General features: G+C 52.0%; 6 protein-coding genes across 6 annotated transcripts; 3 read left to right on the top strand and 3 right to left on the bottom strand.

The window, feature by feature from the left end:
* Positions 1 to 509: 509 nt before the first annotated feature.
* A1O5_03551 (uncharacterized protein) lies at positions 510 to 1,431 on the top strand (the record flags this gene model as incomplete). Its single annotated transcript, XM_007744162.1, has 2 exons — positions 510 to 984; positions 1,115 to 1,431. The coding sequence occupies 2 exons, from the start codon at positions 510 to 512 to the stop codon at positions 1,429 to 1,431; spliced, it is 792 nt and encodes a 263-aa protein (XP_007742352.1).
* Positions 1,432 to 2,059: 628 nt separating this feature from the next.
* A1O5_03550 (uncharacterized protein) lies at positions 2,060 to 5,457 on the bottom strand (the record flags this gene model as incomplete). Its single annotated transcript, XM_007744161.1, has 3 exons — positions 2,060 to 3,414; positions 3,479 to 4,231; positions 4,296 to 5,457. 3 exons carry the CDS (start codon positions 5,455 to 5,457, stop codon positions 2,060 to 2,062), a joined length of 3,270 nt encoding a protein of 1,089 aa, XP_007742351.1.
* Positions 5,458 to 7,399: 1,942 nt separating this feature from the next.
* Positions 7,400 to 8,860, bottom strand: A1O5_03549 (uncharacterized protein; the record flags this gene model as incomplete). Its single annotated transcript, XM_007744160.1, has 4 exons — positions 7,400 to 7,567; positions 7,637 to 8,393; positions 8,446 to 8,666; positions 8,726 to 8,860. The coding sequence occupies 4 exons, from the start codon at positions 8,858 to 8,860 to the stop codon at positions 7,400 to 7,402; spliced, it is 1,281 nt and encodes a 426-aa protein (XP_007742350.1).
* A 944-nt stretch (positions 8,861 to 9,804) lies between these two features.
* Positions 9,805 to 11,076, top strand: A1O5_03548 (uncharacterized protein; the record flags this gene model as incomplete). Its single annotated transcript, XM_007744159.1, has 2 exons — positions 9,805 to 10,441; positions 10,511 to 11,076. The coding sequence occupies 2 exons, from the start codon at positions 9,805 to 9,807 to the stop codon at positions 11,074 to 11,076; spliced, it is 1,203 nt and encodes a 400-aa protein (XP_007742349.1).
* A 490-nt stretch (positions 11,077 to 11,566) lies between these two features.
* A1O5_03547 (uncharacterized protein) lies at positions 11,567 to 12,958 on the bottom strand (the record flags this gene model as incomplete). The annotated part of the gene is made up of 1 exon (XM_007744158.1): positions 11,567 to 12,958. One exon carries the CDS (start codon positions 12,956 to 12,958, stop codon positions 11,567 to 11,569), a length of 1,392 nt encoding a protein of 463 aa, XP_007742348.1.
* Positions 12,959 to 13,339: 381 nt separating this feature from the next.
* On the top strand, positions 13,340 to 18,368 carry A1O5_03546 (uncharacterized protein; the record flags this gene model as incomplete). The annotated part of the gene is made up of 4 exons (XM_007744157.1): positions 13,340 to 13,750; positions 13,959 to 17,576; positions 17,652 to 17,823; positions 17,884 to 18,368. The coding sequence occupies 4 exons, from the start codon at positions 13,340 to 13,342 to the stop codon at positions 18,366 to 18,368; spliced, it is 4,686 nt and encodes a 1,561-aa protein (XP_007742347.1).
* Between the last annotated feature and the right edge of the window lie 260 nt (positions 18,369 to 18,628).

Here is an 18,628-nt window from a genome sequence, read left to right as displayed (position 1 = left end):
GAGGGGATACGAAGACGAATACCTGGGGGCAGAAAATCATCAACGCATACCAACTGCAAATTAGGGCTGAGATTCTGATACCAGCCTCATCTATTTTGACGATATTGTTGACTCTCTGGCCAAAAGGGCCGAGTGGGGGGAAATCAGCAGTCTCCTCGGCAAGGGAAGCAAAAAGCAGGTGGTGACAGGTTGCAAGTCGTCGACGCATAGTTTCATCCAACGCGGTGCAAGAATGCCAGGAATGTCTGACAGCGGCGATCGCCTGGACGAACTGTACCATCAGGCGATCCAGTCATTACAGAACACTTCCAACCGTGGTCTGTCGAACTCTTTGCGATTGTGGCATGCCATTTTTAGGTGGAGTTCCCCAGAGTCTGCCGATAAAGCAACGGCGGAGACACTTCTGAACCTAGCACGGGACCCAGCTGAGGGCAGAGGTATCGCCGTAATGACGGCGACGAGCTAGCAGATGTTAGACATCCTCATTCTATATGTTCCGAATCTGTACCATGCGTGCCGAAAAGGAAATCTTGCGCGGGGAATCGGAGCGACTTACACGCGATTCCGAGTTCCAGCCAGGACTGTCACAGATGAGCATTCCGTTGACAATTGCGTATCGCCAGATTGGGTCAGCGAGCGCGTTCTGCGATAGAATGGATATAACCTTCCCGGCATGCTGCAGGGCTTTGGAAGACGATCTGGTTTCCAACGACGCTCAGAGCGTTCGGATGCTCGCCAAGGTGCTGGCACTTCTTCCGATTCCGGATCTTCAACATGAGGCGAGGATCGCCTGTACTCTTCAGTTTTACACCGTCACCGAAAGCTCGTCCACGCAACAAACGATACCTACAAGTGCCGCAGGTGGGAGCCTGGACAGCGAAGGAAGAGTGGTGTCAACAAAGGGTCGAGGCGATTCGCAAAGGAAAAAGCCAAATGATCCGAACAAAGATGCTCCGGACGGTGGCGATGGCGTCCAGTGCAGCGGTTCGTGTGGAACATTGTTTACTGGCTCGTCCATGACGCAATCTAAGAAAAACCAGAGCCGTGATTCCGCACTTCATCTGTGCTATGTACCATTGCACAAACACTATTCTCTGCTCATCGTGCCATGCAGAAAGGAACAAGCCCTGGGTGCCTCGCTCCCTAGACCACGAGCATATCAAAGCTCTCGCTGAGAATTTGAAATGTGTTCGCAAGGCTAAGTCGGGCCAAGAATTGGCCTTCCTGAAAGACAGGCAAGAATCTCCCATGCTGTTTGCGGAATGGCTGGAGCGTCTGGAGGGAAAGTGGGAAGATGGTTGGAAAGAGTACTGGAAGAAGGCGGAAGACCATGGCCAAATCTTCGAGACCACTATTGTTGCAGCGATATGTCGGCAGTACCACGCCGGGGAATGCACATTCGGAATTCCTCCCAGTTGGTCGGCGGTTTGAGTCTTTGGAGATGTTCTTCCATGCATCGAAATCTGTATGCCAACTGTTCTCTTCGAAACACGAACATATGCCATGCTCAAACGGCAAAGGCTGGCTGGTGGGGGGGTCAGGTTTGAGCAAAACATATTAATAGTGCTTGTCAAAGAAAGAAAGAAAGAAAGAAAGAAAGAAAGACCTGTTTGTGATATTACTAGCCCTCCCCCCAAATATGAGTGATGTGTGTAGAGGTCTCCCATACCAAGCTGTCCCAACGCCCCAAGGGAAAAAATAGGGAGGCCATGCTTATTGAAAATGGACGTGTCGGCGACACGCCACGACACACGGCACACGACACGTCTCCCGCTCCCAAGTAAGACAGATCTCCCCGAGGACTCTGAGTACTGCTCACTGTTTCCCCATCCCATCGCATAGGCGCAGGGGAAAAGGCGAGGAACGCCATCGTCAATAGCAGCAGGAGTATCGGTCCAAGGACTCCGTGCAATGCGGATTCGTCTTCGATAAAGACTTGTACGTTTCAACCAGTGAAGCAGATTTCTTAGCTCTATCGAATAGCTGCTAACCAGCCAGCCAGCCCCTTTCTCATAACGACGATTCAAAGGACCAACAACCCAACCAGTCGATGAATCAATCAATCCCACGATCTAACCTTCACATGCAAGTCGTGCAACAGGGTCGGAAACCCGCTGATAGGGAGCGGCGCCGAAGCCTCCTTGAACCGCACCGCCAGCACCAACAACCTGGTCTCGGACGTCTCTCCAAGCCGGACCGGGACGCGAAACGGCTGGCGCGAAACCATGACTTGGGCCTTGACGGTGTGGAATGCTGCGATCTCGGTCCACGGGTCATGCTGCAAAAGCGACGACGGCGGCCGGGACATGGAAAGCTTCGTATAGAAGAGACCTTTGACTCGGTCGAGGAGACGGTTCAGCTCGGCACTGCCGTGTCGCAGACGCGAGCGGATCGTCCCGTGGATCTCGGGGGCTCCATTGACGTGCTGCGTCCCCGTAGGCGTGAGGTTGTTCGCCGAGGAGGGCTCGTTGGCATGCGGCTCAAAGTAGAAGAGACTGGCCAGCAAGTCATTTGCAGCGTCATCGATACGCTTTCTCCATTCGCTTTCTTTCATCTGTCGCCGCACCATCTCTTCCAGCTTGGCCATTTTATCCCACTGCCACAACGTGACTTTCTGCAGGTTCTCGTCGATCGGTGGATTCAGCCGGTGCAGCCGGTCACGGAAAGCGTCCGTCGCACTACTGGCGACGAACTCTTGCCACTGGGTCTCAGAGTCCAGTTTGCTGTGGAAGGACCGGCAGATCTCCTCGAAACCCCCGATTCGGATCGCCCGGGGAATCTTGACTTCCGAGTCCTGAACACCGGTCCCAATGGAGACGAGAACATCGAGCGAAGGGGGGTGTTCGGGCCACAGCTTCCTGATCTCCTCCACAGCTCCAGGGGCTGGACAGTTCATGTGCAATGCACCGTCAAGGTACAGAATCCCCGTCTCCGTCTTCTTGAACGGGGCCAAGTAGAACGGGGCAGCGGACGTCGCAAGCCCCGCCTCCCAAATTCGCATTCCTTTGGTCTCGTCGTCTTCGCGCTCAAAGTCGCTGCTCGATCCCAAATTTGGTCGGTTGTAGCTGGTGATAAGTTGTGCGCGTTTTCCAAAATCCACGGTGGCAACCACAGCCACTCGGGTCGAACATTGGTGATGCCGGGTTCGCGCAGACCCGAAGAGACTTGTCTGGGAGCCAAAGAAATCTTTCAACCCATTTTCCAACGGCACTGAATCAAACAAGGCTTGATACAGACCGAAAGACATGACCACACTCGTCACAAAGTGGCCAAGCCCAATCTTCGTCAGGAGACTGCCGGCTCGGGGATGGCGGAAAGTTGAGGATGCAAAATCCTTGAACGACTTCGTTATCGAGGTTGTTTGTGTGTTTGCATCCCTGTCTCCCATTGCCAGGGCCAGCGCAATAACTCCACCTATGAAGGAAGGAAGTCAGTAAGGCATGTCTACGTCTCGAAATTTGGCCCTGGAACGACTTACCTGTGCTTGTCCCGACTATGAGGTCAAAGTAGTCACGGAAGGGAATCTGCAAGCCCAGCCTCTTCTCCATCTCTTGTATGATAGCAAGCTCAATGATGCCTCGAATTCCGCCTCCGTCCAGCGTCAGAATTCGGGCGCCAGCACATCGTGGTCTTTCCCTTATCAGATGTGAGTAGCTGTCACATGTCCGTGCGCTGCAAAGTGGACAGACTTCGAATGTCCAAGCCGACTCGAAGCTCTCTGACGCCTGGCCCAGTTCTCGAACACATTGGACACAGAATCCGTGGCCGCAGTGCAGGACGTTTTCGGGTACTGCCTGCAGACAAGCAAGACAGGTGATATTGCTGGTCATCGAACTCCACTGCCTAATATATTTCTGCATGACGGCTTCTCGAACCCTCCTGATCTTACTTAGAGCGGGCTTGGTCATGGACCGGTGACGGGTCCCACCATCACTCACTAGACTTTCATAAAGCCCCAAGAATCTATCTCGAATCAGACTCACCAGGTTTGGGTCCAATCTATGCCTGGGGGTGAATTCCCCGTCCGCCCGTTTCTTGGATGTCGACAAATGTAGTTGCTGATGCGCAGCCGGCGGCCCATTTGTGCAAAGGTCGTTCTCCGAAAACTTATACCCACATTGCTGGTACTTTTCTTCGTACTCTTGGAGGGCAGACTGACAGTGCTCTGCCAGCGAGAACTCATCCTTGTCACCGTTTATGACGCGGCCAAATAGGCTTGCTGGATCCACCACTATAGAGGCGTCGAGTTTAGAAAAGCTAGAGAGGAGATAAAATGGACGTTCTGATTTTCTTACCGTGAATGAGATTCCTCATTGACCAAACAGCAAAGCTCAGAGCGACAATATCAGGTATCATTGCCCTGATTTGGACAGACATCGGTGAGTTGAATGCAAGTCGAAGGAAATTGGCAATATGGTCGGAGAACGATTGGGGGTTGGGCTTGCTGACCCTCGCAGCCTTGTTGAAATTGAATGCTTCGTCGCTGGTCCGAAAGTGTTCGAAAGCTGAAAAGAGGATTTGAGAGAGGGAAGAAACATTGTACTTCATCCACAATTTGGAACGCATATTGATTGCTCGTTGTGAGGCATCGTCGATCAGGGTCCGTAGTTTCAGGTATTGGGTGAACATCGTTTCGTCTCCGCGTTCCTCAATATCATTGATATGAGGTATGCAACAGCAAATGATTCTATCAAACAATGCGTCGTAGAGGTCTCGATTCCGGTAGATATGCTTGCTAAATCCATCCTGTTTGCTGTTATAATCATTGACAAAATTCTGAAGTATGGGTGACGCTTTCCACAAAAAGGTCTGACGCTCCAAGTATAGTCTCTCGAGAGACTCGTTATCGACAAATTGCTGGCTGTGGCCAAGAGCGCCATTGCGAACGATGACGAGAGTCTTCCGCGAAGGGTAATTAACAGAGTGCATAACTGCCGTTGCTGCCCACTCCAGCGCGCTCACGAGCAAAAGTGTGATGTTCTGATCCTCGTTGGTCACAAAGACGACGACATCGCTGACGGCGTAAAGAAATCTTGCGTAGAACAGTTCTGCTCCTTGCTGTCCATGACGAGAGTAACTGGCTGCGGTCACGGGCGCTTTGTACAACACGTTCGCTTCCGTAGCATCTTCGTTGGCCGGCATTCTGCGTTGATCTGTGGCAAAGCGTTCAGCATTCGTTTGCGCCGCCCCAGCGAAGAACCCCTCGCAGTCTGCGAACAATGTCAAGGTATTGGGGTCTGATTGCGATGTGCGTGAGCTCGAGAGGTCCTTGTAGAGATGGACACCAAGTGTCGTAGGGTCTGCGGCATGATCAATATGGCCCGATCGGGTCACTGGCATCTCATGTTGCGAAGAGATGGCGGCCCTGAAAGTCTCCGAACGATTTTGGTTTGTTGAGAGGTTAGAGACATCGTCATCTTTCATGTGTTGTACGTCTAGGTTTCCCAGCAACAACATTGCTCTTACCAGCGTGGACTTGCCGACGCCCGACTTCCCGATGAAGGACACGAACGTTGGGAATGCAGCAGCGGCCGAGGAAGCTGGGTCGGCTATAGGTTCACACAATGGACCGAATCTGTCGTAGACGTAGAGAACGGGTTGAGAATTGCGATGGCGGATGTTGAACCACCGCGTTGCCGCATTTTGTTCGTGTAGCTGTCTCAGTCTCTCGGGTTCATCCTCCGAGTGAATGATATCCTTGACGAAGAAATGGTGTACCGTCAACCCAACTGCGGCATGGGATGTTGCGAGCCTCGAGCTTCGGGGGAGATGGTCATCCCAGCAACTGCCGTGGAAGCGGCATTCCCTGAGATTGCAGTCATCTATGTGGCAGTGGACAGAGTAATAGTCGGGGCACTGTCTGCTCTTGGAGCATCGAGCTGCCCATTTCCAGGGAATTGGTTTGCCACAATGGCACTTGCATCCTGATGCGGCCTCCTAAGGTGAGCTGATGTTAGCCTCAGCCTCGAGAATATCGTGCTATCGGCTTTCAAGCGGTCTTACCATTCTGGACGTCCACGAATTCGATCAAGAAGCTTCTCCCGGGCCTGCAGAGGATCGATGATTGATGATAGAAGTGGCAGTCCTCCTATCCCCTGAATACTCCGACATAGTATTCAATGGAACACTGGACCAAGGCCCGCGACCACGGAGGACGAGGATGGCGATCGTCATTCTTCCAAGCCTCGATCAGCCTTGTTCCTATCGACCATCGGCCAGCAGGCAACCAGAACCTCGCTGCGCCTCTGCCAAGTCAGAACACGACCTTGGGCTGGGCCGCGGACCAGCGACAGTACGGCCCCCCTTGTCGCTTGAAAGGTTGCCTTTCCTCACAGAAACAGGTTTAGCCCTTGATGCTGGGCAACTTGGACGGTTTGTGGCTGGCTGAAAAATCAGGCTCTCTCATCGTCGTCACCTACCGATTTGGCCTGGCTTTTTGGCAGGAACTTTGGTCCTGAGGCGGCTCTTTGGCCATGGGATTCTCGAAAGCTGGATGGACTAGCCATCCGATGTGGACCAGCACCTTCATCGATCCTGTCAGAGGACGTCATGCTTGCCCAGACAGTAATGGAACCGGTGTAGGGCGTCTCGCCTGCAAATTCTCATCCAATCTGATCTGGATTCCGAAGTACGGGAGGAGGTTAGACAGAAAAGCGGTGTCAGGGGTGTTCAGTCCATCTACTCCGTCCTGCAAGTCCTGGTATCACAGTCCCAATTACGCCACTAGTACATAACGAGATTAGTCCGTTGGACCCTTGACCCCTTGATGGCCCTTTTACTCCTTTGAGGCTGAGAGAATACAACCGAGCACATGGACGGGGTCCCCCCTCCCCCTCTGTCGCTTCGACCCCCTCCCTCACATTGACTCTCGCGGTTCAGGATGTTTGGGCCCTATTACCATTCCTCTCATCGCTTTGCTTGACTTCCTGTTTCCTTCCATCGAGGCTGTGCTGCACCCGAATCGAGCGTCATAGTTCCCCGCGCTCGGGACCGCCGATGCGGCTCTGTTCTCGAAATCCGCTACCGCGGACGGCAGCTTCACACTTGTTTCAGCGGATTTCTTCGCTCGAACTGAGGTAGGGCTTCATAAGTGTCTGGGTAATGGTCGTACTTGTCGGTATGTGCAGGAGTCTTGACGCCACAGAAGAGCTCCCCGAGCTTCATGGCTAGCCGGATCGTGAACGTCATGGTGAATGAATAAGACAGACATGAAGTTATGTCCAGCGCTTGGTCTCTTTGAGTAGGTCAGTATGCACGTCTGAGCACCCGCTGAGCGAACTTACCGAAATCGAGCGCCCATTGTTTTGTCTACCAGCCTTGAATACCCATCAAGACCAGTAGTTGCATCACTACCACAACTGGTGTCAGTCACAAGTCACTCCCTAGGATCTTGTATGGCTTACTTTGCAAAGAATGCAGTAAGTAACATTCCCGTGGCTCCTCCGCCGGCGTGAACGGCGAAGATAGCCAGTTTGTCAGCTGGCAAGAGATTGTACATGATTATTCTCAAAACCTTGCAGATGATGGCGCCCACAACGCCGAAAACAGGAGCATATTTGACGGGAACCTGTAATTCGTTAGTCGGAATTCAGTCGGCCGAGACAAACCAGGGAATCCGGAGCCAATTGTCACTCACATATCCTGCAGCAGGTGTAATAGCCACCAGCCCAGCAATGACACCGTCACAGAACTCCTGAATGGACGGTGTATGTATCAAGGTGTCCGGGTTGTCTGACGCTATCCTGTCAAGAGGGGCCAGACCCCATTGAATAAGTAAGCCGATTGTGCCTCCAGCACATGCAGCAGCCTGCGTTGCCAGACAAGCTGACACAGCGCGAAGATTCGCTCCAAGGGCCGAACCACCGTTGAAGCCGAACCATCCGACCCAAAGCAGGGAAGTGCCCAATACCATGTGGTTAATGCTGTAAGGCAAACTCGATTGTTCGCGGTTCAAGCTGGATCCTGGCCTCTCCGTAACATTTGGTTGCCGCGGAGCTCGAACCTGTCCGTTGCCAGCGTGTTCTGCCTGTGGCGAGGTTGTCCTTGGGTCAACTTCGGTGTCAGTCGTGCTCTCTTTCACGGACAGCCATCTCCAGACTTTCCATGTCTTCAGTTTGATTTTCACTGTCAGTTTTCGAAAGACGAGTGTTGTGCGCCAATCTGCAGCTTCAAGCTGTGAAAAGACAGCGAGAGCGGCAACCGACGATCCAGAACAAACATGCACTGCAGTACCACCAGCGAAGTCCATTGCTCCCCTGAGTTTGGACCAGCCTAGTGGATGCCATGTCCATCTGGCCACTGGACAATAAACAAGAGTCGTCCACAAGGTAATGAAGACGAGATACCGCCCGACACGGGTTTTGCCCGCCGCTCCACCAGAGACAAGACTTGCCCTGCAGGAAAATATTAAACTATCGAATTCAAAGTTCCTCGCGGGAGACTCACGTGAAACAAGCAAACATGCCTTGGTAGAAGACATAGACCATTTCTGGGATTTTCGGGCCCGTCATGACTGATGGGTCAGGACCTTGTATACCCACAGGTCGAGCGGTGATATCGATATAGGCGTTTGCTCTGGTATCTCCACCATACCATGACACGCCGCGTAGCGCATCCGGGTCGTATACTGCGGGAGAGAAAGCAAGGGCATATCCCCACATATACCACTATCCTACCATCAGCCGCTGTGATGCTTCCGCAAGGACGTGGTAGGGTCGAAACTTACCACACACCCCACCACGGCGGTGGTAATCAGCGGAAGACGCACCAAGGTGAGTGTGGAATCCGGCTTCGAGACACCTGAGAAGTGGAGGCACAGACCGGGAATCATGAAAAAGACGAGGGCAGCTGCTACTATCATGAACCCAATATCTCCTCCCTGTGGTAAAGTTAGAAACCAAAGCTCTTCGGAGAGGGTTGTGATTGAAGACTTTCCTGAAAGTAGAGCTCTGGATGTGATTTCAACTCATCATAAGTTGCCGTCACGTTCAATCGAGGGGCAGCTGGCACTGGGCCGAAGTTGAACACTTCTTTGGTTGCCATGTTCGACCTTGCCGTTGGATATAAGTGAGGGCGCCTGTTCAGACAGCACTAGAGTCCGGGAACCCGGCTCACTCATATATGAGTTCGGCCACAAGCAGTTCTCAAGGAGAATCCAGGCTCTGGGCTGATGCCAACGCCCGCCATCCCTTCGTGGTTAAGCAGTAGTCGGCCACCGTCATTTGCCCCCTCCGAACCGCTGTCCCCATGGCTGCCTCTTCGATCCGTATTGGGCGGCATGGTCGGGGCGATGCCAGCCTTTGGCAACTAGGCAAGCACTTCGCCTCCACAAAAGGTTGCGCCTCGGTGTGTCCCCAAGAAAACGGTCGAACTTGTCGTCGTGTGAGCAGGAGGATCCACCCCAGAGCCTCAAACAATGTCTCTCCAAGGACACTAGTCTTGTCCATAATTGCCAGCGTCCACACCAACGTGGCTCTCAAACGGCGAGGCTTGTGAAGACTTCTGCCTTCGATTTTCGTCGCCTTGCAGCTTCCGGCCATCCCCCCTTTTTTTCTGCTAGTCCATGTCAAGCCACCAATCGCACAGGCGGGTCCAATGTCAGGTCAGAACCAATAGCATGATCACGAAACATCTTTCCTTGCAGGCTGGTGGCTCCCCTCACCATAGCAGCACCTTCGTGGCCAATATTAACAATCTCGCCCGGCGTCCCACACACTCGTCACTCTATCTCGTCATCTTCTAACACGCACAAGTACTTGTAGATATCTGTGCGCCGTTAGTCTCTCCGACAACTTTCTCATAGCCATGAATCCCCGAAACCATTACCCTGACAACGCTCAACAACGGCAGTTGTATCCCTTCGGGAGACAAGGATGGCCCATGGGAGAATCTCCCTCATTCGAAGAGGATTTGACCGCTTCGGACGGAAATGATGAACAGAATGTGCAGAAGTTCACCGAACTTGTTCGAGACCTTCAAGCGGAAACCATGAGAGGGCTAGAAGATATCAGAACGGACTCTCCAAAACTTTACCGTCACATCACCCAAGTGGACCCTGCTCGACTACTCCCAAACAATGGTAGCGGTATGAGCGCCGCATCCATTTTTTATGTCACCCACCATTTGGCTACCAGGATGCATCCCCCCGACAATCAGCAGGAACCGCAAGGCTTTCTGAGATATGTAACGCAGATCTGTATCACGATATGGGTGTACCAGTGCGATCAGGCGGACTGGCGGGAACTGAAACGAAGTGTTAGTGACTTCATATTGCGGAATGGCTTCCAGCCCTCCATGAATGATGCGGCGTATCTTATAATCATTGCATTCGTCCTTGGCGGAGAGTTAGACCAGATGCTGGAGGAATATGTTGATGCTGTGGTGTGGGATTCAAAACTCGAATTTGCTTGCGAAATAGAACCCCTGCGGAATGCCATCAGCCGTCAGTGTCCCCCCCCCTTTTTTTTTATTCCTTCCCTAGCAGCGGGAGGCATGCGCTGACCGGTAGTAGGCGAGCGACGAGCCTTGGTCGAATTCATGCATAACAGCTTCTCGCATGTCTTGAATGGGTTAGCGTACAGCGGTGACAAACAGCTATGGTCTTTGGGCCAGAGACTTCATGCGCGCTTGATGTCGGCAGAATTCAGACTGGATTTGAGCAGAACTTTTGCAGGCACTCAAGACTTTAACTCTGCTCAATACCCAGCAGCTTTTGAATCGACCTTCCTAGAGACCTTAAAGACAGAGCGGGAAGCTTTGGGATTGAGAGGCCACGCTCGAGCTGCGAGTGACGCCGAAATCCAGCACTGGAACCCACCAGCAATCAGGCACGGCAATGGTGGACCACTCGTGGCAGCTATTGGCAGAGTCTTCAGGGGAAATGGGCAGCAGTCTGCTCAAACTCGCTTAGAGACCATTCTCAAGGAGGCAACGAGAGGGATAGAAGAGAAGAGAAGGAGGAGGATTGCCGACGCAGTCCAAAAACTGAAAAGAGAAAGAAACGGCAGACTCCAGGCAGCCTCGGTCGCTGCAGATGAGTCTGCTTGCCACAGAGCAAATGGAACAGCAGGGAGATGATACTGGCAATCCCGGTCAAAGAAGGATTAACATGGGAAGGTAGTACGGCGTAGGGGGTGACGCGGCGCAAAGGGAAGAAAAGACAAGTCTTGGGGAGGGCAGGATATGATACCAACGATTATATATATGGACATATCGGTCTAACGATGTCCATGCTGGCCCCTCGACTGCAGGGGCCCCTTGGGTTCAGAAACGTAATGAATATTCCCGATCGAGCAAAAATGAACAATGAAAATTGGCCATCGAAGCATTTTAATCCACACTTGTCCGCAACAAACCATCCGTGGGCCATCATAGGGCTGGCTGTTTACCTCACCGTATTATATTACGGCGGAGCAAATAGTCCATACCACGCTTAGGTTACGAGTTTTCTGTACCGAGTACCTCAACCTTGATCAAAGCAATTCTGTGCCTCTCTGGAGATGTCGCTGTTACATCCAACCTTAGATGGAACGGCTCACCTGGGGCCCATATCTGATCAATGGAGAGCTCAGCACAAAAGCTTTGGGCCGCGCCTATCCAGCTCAGCAGGACCCGCGTCAAAGAACTTCTGAGTGAGCAAGGCTGCAGCCACACTGACGTTAAGGCTGTCAATCTCTCCAACGTCAGGTCTCGCATTAGGGATCCCGGCCACACCATCCATCATGGTTCGCATAAAGTCCCGAATGCCAGTCTCTTCATTCCCAAGAACTAGGACGCAGGGATGTCTCGACAATGCACCCTCAACATCCAGGGCTTTCTTGCCCTTTTGACGCATAATTTGCCGCATCATCCCACCATCACTCTCCGGTGCATCGGCAGCGAAGAACTTCCATCCATTTTTCCGCGAATCCCTGATGAACTCTCTTTCATTCTTGATATGGAGAAGGGGCATGTATTCGAACGCCCCGGCAGAAGCCTTGACACTGTTAGTTGAAATAGGTGCAGTGCCGTGCTCAAGGATGAGGATGGCATCGACCCCGAGAAACCAAGCCGAACGTACAATGGCGCCGAAGTTGCCAGTGTCAGTGATGCAATCAAGCAGGAGCATGAAAGGATACCGACCGGAGGGTCGAACAGAGGGGATTGTTGCTCTGCTTCCAGACGTGCCAAACACAGTATTGATCTCTCGGTCCTCTTCAGATGCCCATCCGACCGAGACAGTGATAGGGTCAGACGATTGTGTTACAGATGACAAGCCCGCGACAGGTAGTTTTGGAATCGGAGAAGCCTCCAGAATCCAGCCATTATGTGGTCGTCCATCCGATGCTTTGGCAAACACGCCTTGCCAGCGAGGTCCTGATACGGCCGTGACAGCTATCCCGACCTTTTCAGCTAGACTGTGGATTTGCTTATGGATTTGAACCTGCTCTGCGGACTCTTTGGGTTGGAGAGCTTTAGCTCTCTTCGTGTCCTTGTCATAGCCTGGAGGAAGTAGTCGATAGAGGTTGTGGAGTTTCCGTCTCTGGGCTTTGAGCGCAGCTAAGACAGCAAACGTCCCGTAGAGAAATTCTGATCCGGCTGTGGTGTAAGGGATTGACGTCGGCACTCCGGTATCAGCGCGCACGGATTTTGCTCCTTTTGCATCTTGCCCTGGCTGCACGGTCCTCGGACCTTTGCGTCTTTTTTGGCCTCTCCGCCTTTCTTCGCCTGGTATGATCACTACCTTCGTCTTGCCATCCTCTTCGCCTATGTTCAACGTGTCCGAAGGCTGGTCGCGGCCTTGCCGAGGACTCGCAGTAGAGTTTTCATAATGGTTTTCCAGTCGATTTCTACTTTGCTGGCCTCTTCGGATCCCTTTTTCAATTGCGCCGGTCAGAGATATGAAGCGTGCTGGTTGAGACCAACGGACGTGCTTGATCGCAAGAGCGGCGAGGAGGACAGGACGGCGAAATTGGAGCATTCACGAATAAGTTGACATGGGAACGCCCTCTGTCAGTGGTCTTGTAGGCGTGCAGAGGGACAGGTACTTGGAGTTGGAGAAATAAAATTATTACTCCGTAATTAGTTTGTTGGCGACGCGGAGCGCGTTCTACTCTCACTTTCGATTCTTACTTTCGAGCGCAACTTGAACTTCGTCACTGCGATTTTTCACCACACTCCCCTTCTTTCTGCGTGACCTTGAGCCTTGTACGATGGAAGAAACTCTGATTCTCTTCACTCCCTTTAGAACCGCGCCGAACACCCTGTTGATCGCCACTACACTTCGGACTCGACCAAAGTGCACGCCTACCGTGCACCAGACTGTCTCTTGTGCCCTGCAGTTCATGTGTCTATAACAAAGATGGAGGATATAGATGTCCGCGTCTGGTTGGGTAAGCCGCCGGAGAAAGCAACAAGCTCCGCAGAGCCTGTCGAAGATGCTCTAGATGATCAACCACCAGTTGCGCTGTCACTCTCGAATGCATCTAGCGAAGCGGGGGATATTTTCCACAACGATGGGAAAGCTAATCAGCAAAACCACGGCAAACATGTTCCTACGGAGGACTCGTCCTCGGATCAAGAGGGCGAGAACGGTGACAATCTTCTGGTCGGCCTGTTCCAAAAACATTTCTACATCGATGTGCCCAGATTAACAGACGAAGAGAAGGAAGCGTACGAGTATCTGCCGGGGCATTTTTCTGTGGAAAAGGTTCTGTCTGAGCGCAAAGACAGGAAATATGTCGTCAGGCTTGAGAGTGGCGAGCAAGATATTGTACGTCGTCCCCGTCCTCGTTTTCTATTAGATATGTTTTCGATATCAGCTCAGTCCTGTTTTCACTCACTCTCCTCTCAGACTTCTTTCCTTGCCTCATACACTTTCTCACTTGCTCTCTTTCCTCTCCCCTCATCCTCACTAATCTGTGATTTACACTTGGTCTCCCTTTCAAACATACCCGCAACTAATCATGCCTGCCATTCAGGTATCTGCGCGTGAACTCCGGGACCTCGACAATGGCTACGATGCATTGCTGGAGTTCGAGGCTAGTGTCAAGTCGAGCAGAAGCAGACGGACTTCGCGGAAAATTTCAAGCATGATAGACTGGACTACGATAACTCTATCGGAGTCTGAGAAGGAATCCAGATCCAAGCGACGTCGTAGACAAGAACGCGACAGCGAGACCTCCGGAAAGGATGGAAGAGGGGATTTGTCAGAGGCGCATAATGAGAGTGTCTCAGATGAGGATCCGGGGGAGGGGAGACGCTCTGCAAGACTAAGCAAACTTCAGAAGTCTGCATATCTTAAACAAAAACTCCGCGACCCTGAAGATGAGTCTGATAACCGCATCACAAGGAGACGAGGGAAATTACATGCGTCTACGCTGCGGTCTACGAGATTCTCTACACGAGGGCGTCCGCTGCGCTCCTCTAGGGCGAGAGATGACTCGTCTTCCGATGCCGAGCGTCTTACGATAACACGGCGATCTGAGCGAACAAAAACAAGACCGAAACACAGCATGCGAGAGCTGCAAGAAGACGAGATCTCCAGCTATGAGGAAGAGAAGGCAGGTCCGAAGGTCGTCGGCACGAAGGAGCACTTCATCCGAATTCCTGAAAACGATCCCTTTAGAAAAAGACATCGGCAAGAATGTGACACTTGTTACTACAAGGGAGATGACAATGTCAAAGGACCATTGGTCTTCTGCCAGGGATGCACAAACTCCTACCACAAGGTCTGTCTTGGGTTCCGAGGCACCAGAGATCACCTAGTCACCAAAATCGCCGAAGACCTATTCGTTCTGCAGTGTAGGCGTTGCATTGGGCTTGCCCACGAAAAAGATGAATTGGCACCGCATCAGGGACGTTGTTCGGGCTGCCGCGAACTAGGGGAATTGTCGAAACCGTTTCGTGGTCGTTTGACAACTCGTCAAGAACAACTCCAGAGAGAGGAGAATGGGGGAAGGGACCCTATTACTATTGTCGAAGCCAGACTGATCAACAATGTTGGCAACGTGATGTTCAGATGCTCACAATGCGCGCGTGCATGGCATATGCATCACCTTCCTGAGCGCAAGACAGCCCATTCCCTCGACGACGACGAGGATGAGAGCATGGTCGACGAAACGAAATTGGCGCAGAAACGCTTTGAGCACTATCATCGATCATGGATCTGCAAAACCTGCGTTGAAAATCAACATCAAATTGACGGTCTCGTGGCATGGCGGCCTGCCGATCTCGACACTTACACCCCAGGCACAGCGGTGACCGAGATCCCGGATGACGAAAAGGAGTACCTGATCAAATGGCGAACACAATCTTATTTTCGGTCCACGTGGATGCCAGGAGCCTGGGTATGGGGCGTCGCCACGGGGACCATGCGCATATCTTTCTCCAAGAAGCCGGAGAATCGGCTGCCAAAAATGACCACAGCTGATGCGATTCCGGAAGAAGTTTTCCGTGTTGACATTGTTTTCGACGTGCGCTACTCGAGTGTTGTACGCAGCAGCACTAAGGAGATAGACCTCGCCCGTGTCAAAGAGGTTGACTCCGCACTCGTCAAATACAAGGGTCTTGGTTACGAAGACGCTATCTGGGAAAAGCCTCCCGCACACGCCGACATGGAACGATGGAATGATTTCAAAGCGGCATATGAGGACTACGTTATGAAATTGCATATGTCGATCCCTCCTCAGACAACATTGAAACGTCATCTTACGCAAGTCCGAACATTGGACTTTGAGGCCAATCTCATCAAAAAGAAGCAGCCAACTATTGTGACTGGTGGAGAATTGATGCGCTACCAGTTGGAGGGTCTGAATTGGCTCCTCTATCAATGGTTCACAAATCAAAATGCTATTCTCGCCGATGAAATGGGGTTGGGCAAGACCATTCAGCTTGTGGCTTTCTTTGCTACGTTGGTCCAGGATCACAAATGCTGGCCTTTCCTTGTTGTGGTACCCAACTCCACATGCCCTAACTGGCGACGCGAGATAAAGAAGTGGGCCCCTTCTCTTAGAGTTGTCATGTATTATGGGTCCTCTGTGGCCAGGAAGCTCACGCACGACTACGAATTATTTCCCAAAAACAAGGAAGAAGACTCCCATGGCCCGCCGAAGAAGAAATCAAACGAGATCAAGGATATCAAAGCTCATGTCGTGGTTGCGTCCTACGAGTCGATCGTTGAAGAGAAGACTCGGAAGAGTCTAATGAAAGTCCCCTGGCAAGCCCTCGTTGTCGACGAAGGACAACGCTTGAAGAGCGACCGGACACAGATCTACGAGATGTTGTCTAAATTTCGCTTCCCGTTCAGAGTGTTATTGACAGGCACACCACTTCAGAACAATGCCCGAGAACTGTTCAATCTTCTCCAGTTCCTCGACAAGAGCGTTAATGCTGCCGATCTTGAAGCAAAGTATGCCAACCTTACACAGGAGAACGTTCCCGAGCTGCACGCGATGCTCCGGAAGTTCTTCCTTCGACGCACCAAGGCACAAGTTTTGACATTCCTCCCTCCTATGGCCCAGATCATCTTACCGGTCAGCATGTCAACAGTCCAGAAAAAGGTCTACAAGTCGATTTTGGCCAAAAACCCACAGCTGATGAAGTCGATTTTTGTTCGTGATAGCAATATCCAACAGAAGGAAAGGCATAACCTGAACAACATTTTGATGCAGCTGCGCAAGTGCCTGTGCCACCCTTTTGTCTACAGTCGCGAGATTGAGGAACGGGGCGTCGATGGTGCGATATTGTACCGGAATTTAGTGGAAGCATCGTCAAAGTTGCAGCTGCTCACTATCATGCTCCCTAAGCTTCAAGAGCACGGCCATCGGGTTCTCATGTTCTCCCAGTTTCTGGACAATCTAGACGTACTGGAAGACTTCCTTGACGGACTCGGGATCCAACATCTCCGGCTTGACGGGAATATCTCTGCTGCTGAGAAACAAAAGCGAATTGACGAATTCAATGCACCAGGCTCGCCTTACTTCGTCTTTCTACTATCAACGCGAGCGGGTGGAGTGGGGATCAATCTCGCCACTGCCGACACTGTCATCATTCTTGATCCAGATTTCAATCCGCACCAGGATATCCAAGCACTTTCCCGAGCTCACCGCATTGGTCAAAAGGCGAAAGTGCTTGTGTTCCAACTCATGACGAGAGACAGCGTTGAAGAGAAGATTATACAGATTGGTCGAAGGAAGATGGCGTTAGATCATGTGCTCATTGAGCGAATGGACAAGGAAGACGATGCGGGCGAGGATCTCGAATCGATTTTGCGGCACGGTGCTGAAGCTTTGTTCCAAGATGACTCTGGTGATGATGATATTGTCTACGACTCGGCATCAATCGATCGTCTATTAGATCGGACCCAAGTCGAAGACACCAAGATAGACGAACTGAAGTCGGCCGAGTCGCAATTTAGCTTCGCCCGAATCTGGGCCAATGATAAGTCTACATTGGAGGAGGATTTGCCTGACCGCACAGGTAACAGTACCCCTAACCCGGGGATTTGGGACAAGATACTGCGAGAACGAGAACGACAGTTCGCAGAAGAGGAAGCGAGAAAAGCTCAGGCCTTTGGTCGAGGCAAAAGAAAACGCCAGGTGAGAGAGCCCCGATGCTGTGCAGGTCTCGGATCCCGAGCCGAAAAGGGGATGTGCAAGAACTAACTTGACCAGAACGTCGACTACGGTGTCGACAACGGCGAGAAGGGCGAGCCCGACAGGGTTCAAGGCAAACGCGGCATCAAGGCGGTGGACCCTGACTACAAGATCCCAGAGGACAAATCTGAGTACGAGGAAGAAGTCACGGAGGCAGACTCGCAGCCCAAGTCGCGACCCAAAGTCCAAGGTAGGAGGATCAAATCTAATCCACAAAGTCGCCGATACTGATATGTGACGGACGCGACAGCGAGGCCCTTCCGACGAGTCCGAGTTCCCCTTGGACCAGCACCGCATTTCAATGGAGATGCAAGTTTTGATTATGGACCACTTCAGCAGATGCCGCCTGTGCACCATTGCTCTGTATGCAATGAGCATCATCCGATGGGCTGGTGTCGGCTGAAGTTGGCGGGGGTTGAGCATTGCGGGTTGTGTGGGATTGCGCATCTGGGGCATTCTCGAACGTGCCCGCATCTCACCAATGAGAATCAGGTGATGACAATGTTGCAGACGCTCAAGCAAAGCACCGAAAGTCGAGAGCTTATCGACCAAGCCACGAAATACCTGCGCGCAGTCAGGGGAGATCTCGTGCAGCGCAAACGGGCTCAGGAACGCAAAGAATACTACGAGAGTCCGCGCAAAGAAGACGAGATTCCGCTCCCTCGAACTCAGCAACCACCACCACCACCACCACCACCACACCAACGACAACAAGAAACTGGATGGCAAACTTAACGAGGCATGTCATGATGGAGGTTTGGGCTGCTACGATTTATGATTCGAGCTGGGAATACTGATTATACTGAACAAGCATCATTGGGCTGTCCAAGGGGAAGGATGGGTTTGGATGCTACCGGGGTTTGGGCGCAGGATGGGCCTCCTTTGAGCCCTCCAGGAACTATGAGAGCCATACAATAGTGATACTGTACATACCCCCAGATAGCTGGAGTTTGGGCTAAGTACGAGATTCAATCAGAAATATGCGGAGAGCCAAG

This window comes from Cladophialophora psammophila (genome assembly GCF_000585535.1).
Source record: "Cladophialophora psammophila CBS 110553 chromosome Unknown aczJe-supercont1.4, whole genome shotgun sequence".
Lineage (NCBI taxonomy): Eukaryota > Fungi > Ascomycota > Eurotiomycetes > Chaetothyriales > Herpotrichiellaceae > Cladophialophora > Cladophialophora psammophila.
The sequence above is the reverse complement of the archived record's forward strand: the minus strand, read 5'-3'. Positions and strand labels throughout refer to the sequence as shown.